Source organism: Giraffa tippelskirchi, chromosome 13 (genome assembly GCF_054371585.1).
Source record: "Giraffa tippelskirchi isolate mGirTip1 chromosome 13, T2T-mGirTip1v1.2.pri, whole genome shotgun sequence".
In the NCBI taxonomy this organism is placed as follows: Eukaryota; Metazoa; Chordata; class Mammalia; order Artiodactyla; family Giraffidae; genus Giraffa; species Giraffa tippelskirchi.
In genome coordinates, this window is record NC_137287.1 from 111,430,135 (window position 1) to 111,448,477 (window position 18,343).

Below are 18,343 nucleotides of genomic sequence, written 5' to 3' on the forward strand. Positions count from 1 at the left end.
GGACATACATGGGTGAAATGAAGTGTAGAAAAGGAAAATACAGAGCAAAGGCAATCTGGGCTTCCCTGGGGTCAGAAAACTAAAGAATGTGTGTTTTCATTTTTCTCATTTTTATTTCTTTCTTTTTCCTTTGAAACTAATCAAAGTTTTTAGTGATAGGATATTGAAAGGTTTTTATGACCTCTAATAAAAAAATTCTTTTTAAGATGAGATGAGGTGATTATATAAGTCAGGGGCTGTTACTGGGAGTGGTGAGTTAGTAATTCGTCATCTGTTATGTCTCCCTGGGTTCTGTGGTTGGGTGCTCAGCAAGTTTGTTGAGTGAACAAGTTCATTTCTTTGTCATCACGTGCTCTCTCCCTCTTCTTTTGGAGCCCTGGCTCTTTTTGGGCCTGGAGGCAGATATACTTTTGTTCTGGTCCAGCCTTGTGTGTGTGAAATTAAGTGTCCTTGAAGGGTCTAATAGCCTAATTTTGGCTCTGTGGTTGAAATTCTTATCAACACATGTTTATTCTGAGAGACTGTGACCTATGGTTTTTATTCTTGTTTTGGTTTAAGTGGAATCACTGGAGACGGGAGGTTTGGGGCCGAGCAGTGTTTGCTGCAGTCTCCAGTGCACGTGTTTCTCAGGTCTGGTTGTAAACTTATGCACGTTCTTAAGCACAATGCTTGAACGTACCACTGTAAGTTTTTAAAGGTGGAGAACAGGAATGATCGGCCTCTTACTGATTGCTTGTGCTTTCTTGCTGCCACTGTAGGCTTGCTTCTTAGACTCTGAAGTCAGTGGTCCAGTCCTCAGTGACTGTCACTGACAGCCTAGTCAGGGAACTTAAATGGCAGATGCTCTCATTTTTACTACTCCTTTTGCTGTCTCACTAAAACAGTTACACTGTTTACCAGTTTGGCAAACGTACAGGTCTTTTGCTTCAGGGCAAAGAAGACTTGTTCATCCTGCCAAAAACAAGCCAACTGTGAGCCTTCCCCACCCCCCCCCCCTTGGTGATTGTGGAGATGGGAAAATGGTCAGGATCCCTGTGGGTTTCTTCACTGTGTCATGTTTTCTCTCTAGAAACAGCGGTACAGGTGGTGGCAGTATGCTGAGGCTCAAATAAAAACTTCTTAAACCCAGCCCCCCATTTTTTTTCAGAATTTATTTTTAATTGGAGGATAATTACTTTACAATATTGTGTTGGCTTCTGCCATACATCAACATGAATCAGCCATGGGTACACACACATCCCCTCCTTCCTGGGACCTCCCTCCCCATCCCACCCCACTAGCACCAGATTTGAGCTCCCTGTGCCATACAGCAAATTTCCACTGGTTATCTGATTTTATATATGGCAGTGTATATGTTTCAATGCTACTCTCTCAATTCGTTCCACCCTCTCCTTACCCTGCTGTGTCCAGAAGTCTATTCTCTACATCTGTGAATCCATTGTTGCCCTGCAGATAAGTTCAGCAACACCATCTTTCTAGATTCCATACATATGTGCTAGGAAACGATATTTGTCTTTCTCTTCCTGACTTACTTCACTCTGCATAATAGGCTCTAGGTTCATCCACTTTATTCGAACAGAGTCAAATGAGTTCCCTTTTTTTTTTTTTAATTTTTAATTTATATTTTTTTAATTTATTTTTCAATTGAAGGAAAATTGCTTTATAGAATTTTGTTGTTTTCTGTCAAACATGAATCAGCTATAGATATACATATATTCCCTCCCTCTTGAACCTCGCTGCCATCTCCCATCCCATCCCACCCCTCTAGGTTGAAACAGAACCCCTGTTTGAGTTCCCTGAGACATACAGTGAATTCCCATTGTCTGTCTGTTTTACATAGGGTAATATAAGTTTCCATGTTACTCTCTCCATGCATCTCACCCTCTCATCCCCTCTCCCCATGGCCATAAACCTGTTCTCTACGTCTTGTTTCTCCATTGCTGCCCTGCAAATAAATTCTTCAGTACCATCTTTCTAGATTCCATATATATGTGTTAGTATATATTTATCTTTCTCTTTCTGACTTACTTCATTCTGTATAATAACCTCTAGGTTCATCCACCTCATTAGAACTGACTCAAATGCGTTTCCTTTTTATGGCTGAGTAATATTCCATTGTGTGTACGTACCACAACTTCTTTTCCCATTCATCTGTCAGTGGACATCTAGGTTGCTTCCACGTTCTGATGAGTTCCTTTTTATGGCTGAGTAATACTTAAAAGCTTTTGCACAGCAAAGAAAACAATGAACAAGATGAAACGACACCTCAGATTGGGAGAGCATAATTACAAATGAAACAACTGACAAAGGATTAACCTCCAGAATATACAAGCAGCTCATGCAGCTCAATACCAGAAAAATAAACAACCCAATCAGAAAATGGGCAGAAGACTTAAACAGACATTTTTCTAAAGAAGACTTATAAATGGCCAACAAACATGAAATGATGCTCAGTGTCGCTCATTATTAGAAAAATGCAAATCAGAACTACAGTGAGGTATCACCTCACACTGGTCAGAATGGCCATCATCAAAAAATCTACAAACAATAAATGCAGGAGAGGGTGTGGAGAAAAGGGAACCCTCTTGCACTGTTGGTGGGAATGCAAGTAGATATGCATTCCATATTCCTGTATCCACTATGGAGGGCAGTATGGAGATTCCCTAAAAAATGAGAAATATGACCCCATTTTTAACTGTTACCCATCATAGCTTTAGAGGGTTTCAACTCTGCTTTGAGTTGAGTGTACTTTCATGTCAGGGTTTAGCTGCTGGAACATTAGTCCCATATTTATTCTAAACAGATGATTCTTCATGAAAAGATCTAGAAACTGGGGAGTTTGTTGATGGGGTTAAGTGTGATTAAGTACATGTTTTTCCTAACTTTTTTGATGAACCGTTGATGGGGGGCCTAAAAGGCCAACACTGTTATTTTTATTTCTATACTAGTAGTTGTTGATCAAATGATATCAGCGTGTGTCATAGGATATGTTCTTTTTCTTTAAACTGAGGTTTAGTGTTGAGTGAATCTCCTAATTTGCTTAAATGTTTAAGAAGTTATCATGAGCCCGTAGGATGAACATGACGGAATTAGGAGGAATTATAAAAAGTTGGAATCTTAATTTTAAAACACTGGAGTTGGGAATTCCCTGGCAGTCCAGTAGTTAGGACTCCGAACTTTCACTGCCTGGGAAATCTCATGCAGAGGAACCTGGTGGGTTATAGTTCATGGGGTCACATCGGGTCGGACACGACTTAGTGACTAAATCACCACCGCCACCACTTTCTCAAAGAGTGGTTTTCCCTGTACCTTCACCCAACATCTCCATTCCCAAGAGGCCTTTTCCTTTGTATCAGTGTATAAAATAGTGCCTCCATCATGTACATGATTGTGGCTTACTTTTACACCATTGTGATAAAACTATTGTGATCACTGCTAAATAATGAGCTCATATACTCAATTTCTTTGAACTAAACTGTTGAAATGTGTTTTCCTCCATTTACCTGAGTAATGTTGTAAGCATTGGCTTTTTCAAAGTGAACGATGCTAGTTTTTTTGACACAGATCTTGAATGCGGGGACCAGAGTCATTCCAGAGCACCAATCAGTTGAGCAGATAATTATTTTGGTGTTTAATCGGTGATAATCTCAATATCAGGTAAAGTGATCACTAAATGAGGTTGTACTTTGTCTTTTAAAGGTGGGAAGAAGAACGCTATCCTGAAGGTATCAAATGGAAATTCCTAGAACATAAAGGTCCTGTATTCGCTCCACCATATGAACCTCTTCCAGAGAATGTCAAGTTTTACTATGATGGTGAGTTGTTCCAAGATTGTCCAGTTCTTGGCCAAGCAAAGAGGGTGCTTCTATTTAGGAATAGAAAGTGGGGAAGGATCTTGTTCTGTATTGTCCTTTTTGTTTATTTCATTTTGTTCTCATGTCATCGTATGGTTTGGGGAAAGGGCCATCAGGCGTTAACTCTTAAAAGCCCATTTGGTACAGGGAAAGTTCCATGAGCAAGGAGCTGTCTAATCTCGTTTCCTTTTGAGGCGTGGTCTCAAAAAGATCCAGCTACATAGGTCGCAGCCAGCGCTTGGTCCACAGGCTAAATGTTTTTATCTGAATGATGTTTCTAAGGAGCTACTCTTTGTAAGAGTTCTTAGGAAAGACTTACCTGAACGGTAGTATTTCATTTTAGGGATATAATGCAAGCTCACAAGCTACTCACTGCTAGAAACAGAGTTAGTGCTTGGTTGGGGACTAATTAATTAGTCTGCCATCAACCTCTAGGTAGGGCTGGTAGGTGTCTATCACTCACTGTATATGGTACAATGCTATGCTGTTGTCCTTTGTGCAGTCAAGTCTGATGAGCTGCTCTGAGGAAATATCCTGCCCAGTTCTTTTAGAACACTCTTAGATCTTTGTCCTTGGGTTGAAAATTCTCAGAGTAGTCGTTGATGCTCCCTTATTGGCGTATAGCAGTATGCAGATGATAATACTCAACTGATTTCCCTCATTCCAAGGGTTTTCTCTAGAAATACTCAACTGATTTCCCTCATTCCAAGGGTTTTCTCCAGAAATGACCAGAGCATTATTCCTCAAACTCTCATGTGCGTTAGATTTACCAGGTGGATCTGGGCTCATTTAATTGATATTGAATGATCATGAGTGCTTCTGAACCAAGTGGTCTGCTGACCAAACTTTGAGAAACTGAGCCAGGAGAACTGCTGAAAAGCACGTCTCTGTCCACCAGCAGTGGTCTCGGGCCATGGATGCTTAAAGGTCAAGGGGTAGTAGTTTATTTATACTGAAAGGCTGGGTCTTGCAAATGAAGAACATGTCAAACTTGTAAAACTGGAATTCATTGTTTTAAACTGTATTTATTCAGTGTGCTATATTCAGACACCAAGACCCAGCAGTGGACAATACTGACGAATTTCTGATCTCATGGAATGTGTGATCTCGCAGGATTTTATAGCCTCATTCTGACCTGTGTTGACTGAAGAGCATGGGACAGAATTCTACCGTCAGCCCTCATAGTGGTCATTCTGGAGACTCTGCAATGTGACTCAAAGCCAAAACTCCAATGATGAGAAAGAGCCTTAGCTAATCATAAAAGTGCAGATATTCTATAGCCCTAGTATAGATTTACCTTTAGAGCTGAACTTTAGGAGACTCAATTGGTGAAGCCTAACTTTGAAGTCCAAAGTGATTTGAAGGAAAGCTGGGTTCCTTCCTTTAGCCTTTGGGTTTCCCTTACTTTCAGAGATGGGAAGCCAAGGCTTGAACTAATCATCACAGGTCACCCTGGTCCCTTCTACATTCTTGCCCTATCGGAGCTCCAGCTCCAGGGCTCTCACATTTTCTCATTTGGTCTTTCTCAAATTTCTTCCTTTTGATTAGGTAAACTCCCACACTGCAGTAAGTCAAGAAGTTGTATTTGACTTATTACCAAGTTGATACCATCAGTCCTGCCTACTCTCTAGGGAAGAGAATTCTCAGACTCCTTTAGCACCTGCCAGGGAGGAGGGGCACGGGCTGGCCGAAGCAGTGAATGACCTCTGAGAACCTCCAGTTTTCAGCTCTGACTCAGCAGTTTCTTATTCCTGGAACTCAGCCTTTCCTACAAAGCACTACCATTGCCAGGAACCTCTAAGTCATCCTCCTACCCTTGTACTGCTGGGAGCTGTCATTTCATCTTTTGGCAGCTCATCTAAAACAGGAGGCATCAAAATTGCTTTCTCTATCGGGACAGAATTCAGCAGAATTTCCCAGAGTATACCAAACGTATGCGAGAATAGCTTACATTCTTTCTTACATTTTATTTTATTTCATTTGTATTATTGTTAGTGACTTACTGGTTTCCTTTATATCGGAAGCATGTTACATCTTAACTGGCAGCACTGGTTCAGACTTGAGTGAATTCTGAAGTGCAGGAACCTCTTGAAAAGCCAGCCTGTCCTTCCCAAGGTGTGTTGTCTTTGGAAGGAGCTAGAAGGTTTAGAGGGGAAGTGGCGCCACCTGTTGGCCTTTTAAAGTTATAGATTTCAAGCAGGTTCTTTCTGTCTACCCTGAAAGTTTCAGTTTAGAGCTGCAGTTCCCTGTACCGTCCCTGCAATCAGGGATGAAACTGTCTAACCATCATGAGATGAGATGTCTTCTGAGTTTTGAAATAAATGGAATTTGGGTTTAGTTTTAGTTTTCTGTAATAAGTGTGAAAATCCTTGGTGAATTACTAGTACCTATGTAACAGGTAAGGCAGTGGAAAAATGTGTATAATGCCAAGAACCTCAGTCATCCTTGTATTCTGGATGATTTCTGTTTCCCTGAAAGAGGCAACTTTATAATAATGCCTGTGTTCCAGGGCATCTCAAACTCTGGTGTGTACACTAGCCACCTGGGGGTCTCATTAGAATGTACTTTCTGGTTCAGTCGGTCTGGGGTGGGGCCTGAGATTCTGCATTTCTGCCAAACTCATGTGATGTCAGTACTGCTGGTCCATGAACCATACATTGAGAAGCAAAGTTCTAGAGGAAGGTCTTACTTAGATTTTTTCATATGGGATATCTGGGCTTGCCTGCTATGAATATATATATTTTTAATTCATATTCCACCCACCTAACTTTGAAGAAGAAAGATGCCTATTTCTTTTCCCCACAATTCCTTTCTTCCACTCCCTGTCCTATCCCTTCCTCCCCTTCTTGAACAGAAGCTGTTTAGCTTAGCAGTGGCAGGAGTCCCTCTGAGGATTTGATTTTTAAAAACCATTGAAGAGGTGTAAAGGACCCTGCTTGCTGAAAGGAAAAGGAAGAGTGACTGGGCCTCCCCCAGGTCATCCCTGTCCTGAGCAGGCTCCTGGGAACAATTTACTGGCATAGTCTCCAGAGAATGACCCAGGTAAATATCTGCTAAAGAGAAGGAAAATTCATACAAGTAGATGTTAATCGATGATACTGTTTTTGTTGTTGTTGTTACCACGCGTCACCAGACCTTTATATATATACCTTCAGAAGGTAAATAAACCATTATGAAAGAAGATGTCTCCAGAACCTCAGTGTTTAACCTCAGAACATGAACACAGCACCTCATTTTTCGGAACCACTTTTGTCTCTAGGTAAAGTCATGAAGCTGAGCCCCAAAGCGGAAGAAGTAGCTACGTTCTTTGCAAAAATGCTCGACCATGAATATACTACTAAGGAAATATTTAGGAAAAATTTCTTTAAAGACTGGAGAAAGGTATTGTAGCCCATGTATTAATATCATAGCCTCTTACAAAATTACCAATCTCTACTACTAAGTAATAACTGATAATTTTACCAAAAGAATTCCCTGATGTATAATTTGAGTTTTATGCATTTTATTGTATTGAAAGTTGGGATTTTTTCTCCCCCCTGTTGATTTACTGTATTACATAGGTTTTCTATCCAATAAGAATAGCTGTGTTTCTTTTCCTCTTGGCTCTCCTGCGGCTGTAGCGGGGAGAGTTTATCAGATTGGGTCAAACGGAAACCTCAGCTCCAGTTGAGCAGTCTCGGGACTGCCCTCTGTCTGCTGTTGCAAAGAGACATGCATTAGCAGTGTCCTGTTCCCTCTTGATTCATGCTCTTTAGGTACTTTCTGCTCTTAAAACCACATATCCTTTGTCTGCCTAGGTGATTTTAAACAATTTCTTTATTCTTAATTTGGAGAATGTGAACAGAGGCTGAGCTGAAGTTCACTTTCTGAATAGCTGTAAAAATAAGATTTAAGAAGTAAATAGAGCAAGGATGTTTCTAAGAGAGAAGGAGTATGGGAATGTTTCTCTCATCACTAAATGATACATATATTTGTGTTTCTCCAGCCGTGGTATTCATGCTTAGGAGATTGTGGCAATGTGCTAAGAATCTTAAGAAATGACACGAGGGTTACCCTTTTCAATGTTGTTATCCTAAATATTTTTCTACCACATGCATATTTTATAAAAGAATAAGGAAATAAAATTGTTTCTTTTTTTCCCTCAAAACTCTCAAGTTTAGATTGACTGCCTCACTAGATACTCTTGGACTGAGAACATGATACTTTGCTGTAATTGTGGAGAAACTTGAGGGCTTATTAATTTATTTACTGTCTTTTTCTATCTCTCCCTTTTCTTTTAACTAGGAAATGACCAATGAAGAGAAGAATATTATCACCAACCTCAGCAAATGTGATTTTACCCAGATGAGCCAGTATTTCAAAGCCCAGACAGAAGCTCGGAAACAGATGAGCAAGGAAGAGAAACTGGTACTGCACAATTTCTTAAACCTCTGGATAATTTTGATATAGTGATTAGTTTTATTTTCTTCTTGGTTCTTACAGAACAGTTTTGACTTTAATGATTTCTACACTAAAGATTTAAGATTCTTGGCCTAGTGAAGTCTCGATTTTCTTAAGGGTTTCACATAGACTAAAAATTGTGAATAGGTATTATGTTTAAATGGCTCAATATTAGCTGGTATTCTGTTAACCTAAAAACCAGCCAGTAGCCTCCAGTAGTACAGTGTTTAAGGAAGAGTAGGTCTGACCTACAGTGGCCCCTAGATATTACAGACTTAAGACAGATAAAAGCATATCGGCTACATAGACACACACACACACATACACACACACACACACACACACACACACACACTCACTCACTCACTCACTCACTCACTCACTCCCTTTCTTTGATCTGTTTTTTAGCCACACTCATCCAACTTCATCTTCTAGCTGTGGCCAACCTCATTTCTAAAGGATCTTTCTAGTATCCGACTGGGATGTCAGTTTCCTCTAGAATATTGGTAGGCAAACTATAGATAGGCTGATCGTTTTTGTAAAAAAGTTTTATTGAAACATGCCACATCTAACTTGTTTACCTATTATCTATGGTCGCTTTCATTCAGCAGTGGCAAAGTTGAGTAATTACAACAGAGACCATATGGCCCTCAAGCCTAAAACATTTGCTATCTAGAAAAAGCTTGCCATTCCCTGATCTAGAGGCTCAAGGCTGGAGTTTGACTTTTTTGGCTCAAGGCTGGAATCGAAAAAACAGGTTAGCAGAGGTCTGGGAGTTAAGTATTTTAAGGAATTCTTGGCACTTTGAAGTCTTAAATTTCAGTATCTTAGACTTGCATGTTTATATAATTTAGGCTATTGTCTCTATATAAGTCACTGTTTGAGAGTACCTATTTGACCTTTAGTTTAAAAAATTAGGAGTTACTACAGAGATGGTAAGAATGATACCTGCATCATGCTTTTCAGTCTCAGTTTAGTCATCTCAGTATTCCAAATTAGTGAAATTTATTTTATTTTTCACTTCAGGGGTGTTTTTCAAACTAAAATCCATGTCAGGAGGCTTTATAAGTATCACCATGTCAGAGCCCTGCCAAGGATACCTGTCACCAGCAAGTTATGAATGTTTATCTATGCACAAGGCAGCAGGACTTAGTTTAATCTAATTGCTGAGTATAATATCAATACGAGGGAAGGGTTAGCACAGGGTAAGGAGGCTCCAAATCTTTCTGTTTTTTGAAAGAGAAAGGATCGCAGTGTGAAATACATGTACCCATGTACTAGTAAAGAATCGATAGCAGGTTTCTTTGTGCTGGAAACCCTGTGTGAGATAATATTCATATGAGAATTTTATTATATTTAAGGCTTTTAAAAAACTCTGGTTTTCCAGGAATTCCTTGGTGGTCCAATGGTTAGGACTCTGAGCTTCTACTGCAAGGTGCCTGGGTTCAATCCCTAGTCAGGGAACAAGATCCCACAAGCCATGCAGTGAAAAAGAAAAGAAAAATTTCATAGGTTTTCCTTTATCTGAATTTGTTTCTTAGTGATTTTTAGACTTTTCTCTACCTGGACTGTTCTCTTACAAGAGCTAAGAAATGTGTAAGTAGAGAACAGTAGATTGAATCCCCTTTGAGTACTTTTTGGCTGTCTTCCAGAAAATCAAAGAGGAGAATGAAAAATTACTGAAAGAATATGGCTTTTGTGTTATGGATAACCACAGAGAGAGGATCGCCAACTTCAAGATAGAACCTCCTGGGCTTTTCCGTGGCCGTGGCAACCACCCCAAGATGGGCATGCTGAAGAGACGAATCATGCCTGAGGATATAATCATCAACTGTAGCAAGTGAGCACAGTTCATCCTTTGGCCAGAAATGAAGTGGGGGGCCTCCTTCGTTCTTGGTAGTTTGGATTTTCCCCCCACACTACAGAAGACTGTTTGGGAGCAGCATGGTATTTCTATGTATAGCTCTCCAGGTGCTTATCATGTGTTGACTGGTGAGGAGGAAACTTGGAAATACACACTCACAGATTCATCCACTTGCAGTGATAAAAAGTGAAATCGGTCATTACTTCTCATCTCACTGCTCTACTGCTTTATTTCCACAGAGATGCCAAGGTTCCTTCTCCTCCTCCAGGTCATAAGTGGAAAGAGGTCCGACACGATAACAAGGTTACTTGGCTAGTCTCCTGGACAGAGAACATCCAAGGTTCTATTAAATACATCATGCTGAACCCCAGCTCACGAATCAAGGTGAGTGGTAGCCAAGAGCTGCACCAGTTAGTGGGGCTGATAATCTCTTGTCATTTTGTTTGAAATCGAATGTCCTCAGCCTCTAGAATCACTTTGACAAATTGAAAACCATCCCCACCCACAAAAAAAGGGTATTTTTCAAGTTAGCATTATCTGGTGACCTCCCTAAGATGCTTCCATTTTCTACATCACATTGTAATCTTATTTATTAATTTGCAAATACTAATTGAAATCCCTGTACGAGCCTGGCACAGTGTAGGCATGGTGCTAGGAATTACATTGGTAAACAAGACGGACACACACAGTCCTTGCTTTTACATTGCTTACTGTCAAGTTGGTCAGACTGTGATGAAAAATGTGGTAAATGTGTATTGGTATCTACAGCTGGTTCTCTTCCTCACCTTTCTGGGCTCTGAAGAAAGGAGTATAATTACTCTGAATCCAGAAAGAGTTGTAAAATCTGGAGTCTTACATACTTTGTCTTCCTAAGGCTTCATCTGAGTAGATTCCACCAGGACTTAATGGGATAATGTTTGGGAAAGCATTTCTTAAACTGTTGTGTACACATGTGTTGCTGTTTATTGATACTGCTATTGAAAAGAGAAAACTCTCTTGGAAGGACTATCAGTTCTTGTTAGCCTGCTAGGCATACCCTGCTTGAATGAGTCCCTCAGATATACTGTGGAAATATGAAGGGCAACTTAAGAGATGAGTTCTGCGAAAAAAACCAGTCAGGGAATTAGCTCTGTATAGACTGACTGTTTACATGCAGGGCACTGAGAGTAGAGCTCCTCTTAATCTTGGTTTATAGTTTATTAAACACTTGTTAAGATTTGAAAGCCACAGCTCAAAAGGCCATGTGTCTTTTCAAGACCAGACTGCACATTTTCTAGCTTATAGTCCTGTGTCCTAATGAAAAATGCCCTTGTATATATGTTCCTCAGTGTCATTGGAAAATGACACTGTTCTTAGTTTAGAGTGAGCATAGAGTCAGAAAGAGAACCCCCGTGGCAAGTAAAAGTCAAATCACTTTAAGAAACATGTTATATTCCTGTTCTGAAATACCACAGAGCTATAGGGTGACCAAGGTAGATGAAAAGTGGTTTTAGCCCTCAAAGAACTTACGCCCTGCTGGGCAAATTGGGTAAGAATTCAGTTGTATAGAAAGGTAAATGTTAAATGCTTTAGATAAAGGGAGCAGTTATTCCCAGCAGTTAGAGAATAGGGACAACTTTTTAAAGGAAATTTGGTTGCAGTTAGGTCTCAAAAGAGAGGTATTTCAAAGAGCAGTATGTCATATGGACAGAGAGGAGGGGTATGAAAAGAAGTAACAAAAGGAATTATCAAGTGATGGTTGGGTAACATTGTAAATATGCTAAATGTCGCTACTGTTGGGATGAATTTTATATTATTCACACAGTAAAAAAAAAAATATCAAAATGAAGGGTACTGGATTACTATTAAAAGTATTTTCATGTAAGTTGACATTTGATTCTTTTAATAACCATACCAGACATGTACTCATGCCACCATTTTACAGATAAATTTAGTCTCTGAGAGGCCAGATTGTGGCCAACCTTAAATGCCACACAAAAGTGACTAGACCGTGTTCTGCATTTGATGGAGAACCATTGACTTGGAACAGAGGAGTGTCTTGATCTGCTATGCAGGCATTATGCATAATCACATTAGGGAATGTAAACTGTTGTCAGTGCTGCAGAGGATACAGGGTACCATTTGAGAGTATACCAGAGTGCCTGATCTGGCTTCCAGGGCCTAGGAAAGGCCTTTTTGAGGAAGTAACGTTTAAAATGAGACTTACAGGGTGAGTAGGATTTATCCATGGAAAGGATAGGGGAATGGGCATTTCAGACAAAGAAAGTAGCCTTTTGAAATCCCTGAAGTAACAAAGAACTGGGTGGTCTCAAGGACTGTAGTTTGAGTATAATGATCAAGAAAGATACGATGAGGAGGGGACTGGAGACAGGGATGCAGGCCAGAAGACTCTTCCTTCAATTTTTTTATATTATCTAAATCCAGTAGGAAGCCACTGGGTTTTAAAGGGGAATGATGCCAGATTTGTGTTTTCGAAACCTGTGATATATTTGATCATTCCGACTGCTGCTCTGTGGAGACTGGATTGGACCCAGGAAGTAGGGAGACCAAGAGGAGGCTGTTGCAGTACTCCAGCCAAGAAGCGGCAATGACTTAGGATGATGGCAGCAGGGGTCAAGAGAGATGTACAGATGCCAAATACACGAGGACTGTGCACTCTTATAGGCAGGATTGTAGGAGAGTCTCTGGAGTTGAGAGCCTTGTTAGATAAGCTGAGTGGAGTTCCCAAGGGCAGAGAGCCAACCAATTCATTCAGACAATATCCAGATACCTCATTTGCGCTGTACGGACTTATGCAGGTTTCTGAGTAATGGTTATGGTAGTTAACCTAGAAAGTCACATAGATTGTAGGCCCTGCTTAGAACCTTATATCCAGTGCAGAGTGGCTCACTCCAGCAGCTGGGTTGCGATCCTGAGTCATGAAAAATTGTTAAAGGCTTGGAGAGTGGTACTGTTGAGGGGAAAATAAATGTGATTTCTTAAGCTTTCTGCCTGTCCTCAGTTATCTCCCACTCAGAATAGATGTTCAGAGGTTGAGGTTTTGACAGTGTGTTAAATAGTTTTTTTAAGTGCATTGCCAGCAGGAGATAGAGTCTCTTTTTAGATAAAAGTGGAAAGATACAAGCAATAAGGATTTTATTTTCAATGAAATATTTCCAATATACAAAAATAGATATAACAATCATTCATATAGCCCCCCCCATCTGCCCGTGTCAAACCTCAACATCATGTCCTATTTCTTCAACTGCTTCATTTCATAAAAAGTATTGTGATAAACATAGCTGAAGCTCACTAGGTAATATGTATCTCTTTCCTTGGAGAATACTAAAATGAATTTAATGTTTTCATTCTTGTGTGTATTTTTAGTACATTATGTGTCCATGAACACCATGTAGTATTGTTTTACAAGATTTGATTTAAAGTTAGATATTTATTGAGATTATTTTACAGCTTATTTCACCACCCTTTGGTTTTGAGAGTTTCTTGATATATATTTCTAATTTACCCATTTTTATTTGCTACATAGTATTCTATTATATAACAAGTCATTTGTTCTCTTGTCAGCAAACATTTAATTAGAGTTTACAGTCATTTCCTAATATAAATAGTGCTGGAATAAACACATTTTCCTTGTGTATATAGATGAAAATTTCCTTTAAAGATTCTTTATTAGGTATTTCCAAATTGTTCTCTGAAGTACTGGAACCAGTTGACCTCACCACCATCCTCCCAACATTGTGCTCCAGTTTCTCTTTGTTCCGTATCTCTGCCGTTGTTTCTAAAATTTTGCTCTTTAAAAGATGTTTGGATCTATGATCCATTAGAATGTATATTTGTATATGGTTTAAGGTTGAGATACAATATATTTTTTCCAAATACATAACCAGTTGTCCCAGAACAAGTTAGTTGTGTTTACCCCCCTCTCCTACATCACATTTTTACATGTATGTCATATTGTTTCCGGGCTCTCTGTCCTGTTTGTCTGTTTCTTCATCAGTAGCACACTGTCTGACCTACTGTACTTTATGAAGTCTTACTATTGAGTAGGACAAGTTTTCTTTGTCTCATTCTTCAAAATTGTCTTGGCTCTCTGCTTTTTCACATTAATTTTGAGATAAATTTGTCAAGTTCTAATGAAGGCTATTGAGATTTTTTTAATAGGATTGCATTGAAATTACAGATTTTTTAAAAAATATATACTTGATTTATTTGGCTGCACTGGGTCTTAGTTGCAGCACGCTGAATCTTTAGTTGAGGCATGTGAACTCTTAGGTGCAACATGTGGGATATAGTTCCCTCACTGAGGATCGGACCCAGGATCCTCTGCATTCTGAGCACAGAGTCTTAGCCAGTGGACCACCTGGAAAGTCCTGAAATTACAGGTTAACGGGGGGAAATATTAAGATTATTTTATTGAATCTTCCCATCCATGAACCTGTTACATGCCTCTCCGTTAATTCATGAATATATCCTTCAATATTGTGTCCTGATTTTTTCCATAGAGGTTTTACACGTGTTTAAAATCCTTTCTAAGAGGCCTTATAGTTTGTTGTGCTATTGAATTTCAAGTATTTGTTGTTGTTACTACATTTTTGTTTGTTATTACTGGAGTAGTAATGCTGTTGAGTTGTTAATATTGATCTTCTATCTAGGAACTTTGCTGAACTCTTATTCTAAAAGTGTCTGTCTTTTGGAGTTTCTATACAGACAGTTAAGTGATCTATAAATAGAGACAAATTTTTATTCTTCATTTCCTATATATATATTTTTTAAGTACAGATATATTTTTAAAGATACTCAGACTAGACTGTCAATCCTAGAGCTTTATTTATTTTAGAAGACTCTAAGCCATCATTTCTTCCACAGTTTCTAGACCATTCCTTTGCATTTTATTTCTTTATCTCATTAGGTCTGATCTTCATTTGGGGAGAGTTCTCAAGGACTTACTTCTAGTCACTAATTCTCTATTTGATTATATCTAATCTAAAATTTACCCCTCCTGTAATTTGCTTCAATTATATTTTTTCAGGATTTCTAATTATTTTTATTTCAAATTTACTTGATTTCATTTCATTTAAGGCATGTGCCTATTTTATCATTTTTGGAGTCCTTTTTAGTAGTTTTTTTTTTTTCCTCCTGAAAGTCTTTGTTCTTTAAAAATGTTACCTGAAGTGAATTGATGTACTAATTATTTTTGTTGACAGTTCTTCTAACCCATTTTCTCACATTTTTTGGAATTAGTTTGTAAGCCCTTTTGACTGGGAAGTAGTTTTTGTTTCTGTATCATTTCCTTTTCTTTCTCTTTGCTCTGCACTTCTCTGCTCACTCCTCCTGTCTCAGAGGGAGTCTAGCCCAGCTCAGCCCAAGTTGACACAGCCCCTGGCTTCAGGTTGTGTAAAAAACGATAAGGCCCCTTTTTGCATGAAGCACTTCATTGCTCTGTGTTTGGAGGAAAGTTATGATTAAAGCATGAATTCATTGACCTGATCTGACGCAGAGGTCTATAAAGAGTACATTTTTGTCAAAGAGGGTGAAGGGTGATAATTGGTGGTTTTACTTCATGGAGGACTTTGGGTCCAGTTTATAGGAGGCTACCATCATGGGGCACACCTTGCTGCTCAGCCTCCTGAGATTTCTCCTAAGATTGTTTGCTTGTTTTTGTATCTATATTTTGTTCATTCACTTCTCCCATGTAATATTGCTAGACCTTTCTACTCCATCTCTGCTCCATCAAGGAATTTAACTCAAGTATGATGTGACTTACGGATTTTTGATAATTGAAAAATTTTGGTTTGTGAAGGGTAAAAAGCACAGCCGAAATGTGTCCCTCTGAGGTATCCTGTCTTTGCCGGTTTCTAGAAACTTGGATGGCGAAGGCAATGGCAACCCACTCTAGTACTCTTGCCTGGAAAATCCCATGGACGGAGGAGCCTGGTGAGCTGCAGCCCATGGGGTCACTAAGAGTCGGACATGACTGAGTGACTTCAATTTCACTTTCCACTTTCATGCATTGGAGAAGGAAATGGCAACCCACTCCAGTGTTCTTGCCTGGAGAATCCCAGGGACGGGGGAGCCTGGTGGGCTGCCGTCTGTGGGGTCGCACAGAGTCGGACACGACTAAAGCGACTTAGCAGCAGTGGCAGCAGCAGAAACTTGGATTGGTCTACTTGTGGTCATAAGCAGGGTTACAGTACTTCCAGTCTCACAGGTCATTGAAAGGATCGAGACTTTTCAGAGTCACAGTAACACATGGTCCAGCTACTGATAAGATTGTCCTGAGCTCATTCACATCTGTGTGTGCTCATTTTGGTTTGTTCTGCTTTTTTTCCCAGGATTTCCACTAAACAGACATCTTCTTGCAAGTGTTTCCATTCCTTTCTTCTTCCACTCTGTACTTGGTACCCATAGAATCTGAAATGGCAGAGGAAATGATAGCTCTCTGGAACCTGTGTTTTCAACAAAACTCTCTGATCCCAGATAAACCATGGATATAGAGGTTACAAAAGGACTGCTTATAGTAGGTATTCAACCACTAAGTCCAACCTCTTCCAAGCATTATCTGGTCTTATAACCTGAGGAAGTCAGCCTTAGTAAAATTAAGGCTCCTCAAACCAGTTTTAACTTTACAAATAAAATTTATAATTTTACTTGTAAATGAAGTATAGCAACAACCTTCAGGATCACTGTTGCTATCACGTTGCATTCAGTCATACTAAAATATTCCCAGTGCCAAATACACATCTCTGCTTTTTCTCTTTAGAACCTATAATTCTGGGGTTTCAAAGATGTATGTGTCTACAACCTTTTAAATGTAACCTGGGGATTACAGGCTGGATTAAAGAAAAACGCCTTTATAAAACTTTATAGTCTTGGGGAGCTCTGATTTTGGTGAGTTTTATTAGAAGGAGAAAACAAGACATGCTTATTTTAAAAAATTACATTCTGAACCTGACTTTTTAGTATACAGTTCTAAATTTTAAAGCGTAAAAGAGAACATTAAAGTTTCTAGATGATGTCATGGCAGAACATCTTCATGACCTTGGAGTAGATTCCTTGGGCAGGCACAGAATAAACAATAAACAGTTGAAACAGTGAACTTCATTTAAAAACTTTTGTTCAACAAAGGACACTACTAAGAAAACAAACATACAGGTAACAGGGAGAAAACATTTGCGACATGTATAGCTGACAGAAGGCTTGTATCCTGGATATACAGAGAATTCGTATCGTTCAATAATAAAAAAGATAAACATCCTCATAATAAAAGAGCAAAAGTTGGATGCTTTAGAAGACAGAGGAACGGCCAATAAAAAAGCACATGAAAGAGTACTACTCATCGTCACTATCAGTGGAATGCAGATTTAAGCCACAATAAGCTACTGTTTCCAGTTCTAGGTATTTCTGCTGCAAATAAAACGAAAACATATGTCCACAAAGACTGTACAGCAATTTTCATAATGCTATATTTATGCGAGTCCAAAACTGGAAACATCCCAGGAGTCCCTCATCAGAATAAATACAGTACAGTATAGTCAGACACATTAGAGGTCATCATAGAAAATATCATATATATACATATGAGGGAACTTTCTGGATTGACAGAAATATTCTCTTAACTTGATGGGGGTGTAGGTTACATGGATTATGGATTGTCAAAACTGATCTAACTGTATACTTAAAAATGTGTAACATAAACTCTTTTTAGAAGATTTAGAGTGAAAGATTGAAAGGAAGTATTAGAAGAAAAAATACTACCTATATCTGAAAAGGATTTGAATCTATAAAGAACTCTATAAATCAATAATAAGACCAACACATTTAAGAATGGACATGTACAGAAAGCTGGTTAGATTTTATTTTTATTTATTTATTTATTTTTAAAAGTAGTTTATCTATTTTTTAACTTGACAATATTGTATTTGTTTTGCCATACATTGACAGGAATCCACCATGGGTGTACATGTTTTCCCCTTCCAGAACCCCCCTCCCACCTCCCTCCCCATCCCATCCCTCTAGGTCATCCCGGTGCACCAGCCCTGAGCACCCTGTGTCATGCATCGAACTAGATTTTATTTTTAAATATGGTATAAATACCTAGGGCCAGTTTATTCTTTTGTTTAAATTACGTGTGTCTGGGGTTCAGATTGCCATTCACTCTCTGAATTCTCTTCAGGGAAGCTGAATG

At 39.1% G+C, this 18,343-nt stretch overlaps 1 protein-coding gene across 2 annotated transcripts in view; it reads left to right on the forward strand.

Moving 5' to 3' along the window:
- Nucleotides 1–18,343, forward strand: part of TOP1 (DNA topoisomerase I) — an 87,831-nt gene that overhangs the window by 57,694 nt on the left and 11,794 nt on the right. For both annotated transcript variants that reach the window (XM_081556921.1, XM_081556920.1), the window contains 5 exons: nt 3,700–3,815; nt 7,114–7,235; nt 8,139–8,261; nt 9,947–10,134; nt 10,398–10,542. In XM_081556921.1, coding sequence (XP_081413047.1) covers nt 7,122–7,235; nt 8,139–8,261; nt 9,947–10,134; nt 10,398–10,542 — 570 coding nt within the window. In that variant the 5' untranslated portion in view covers nt 3,700–3,815; nt 7,114–7,121. The remainder of the gene's footprint in view (nt 1–3,699; nt 3,816–7,113; nt 7,236–8,138; nt 8,262–9,946; nt 10,135–10,397; nt 10,543–18,343) is intronic.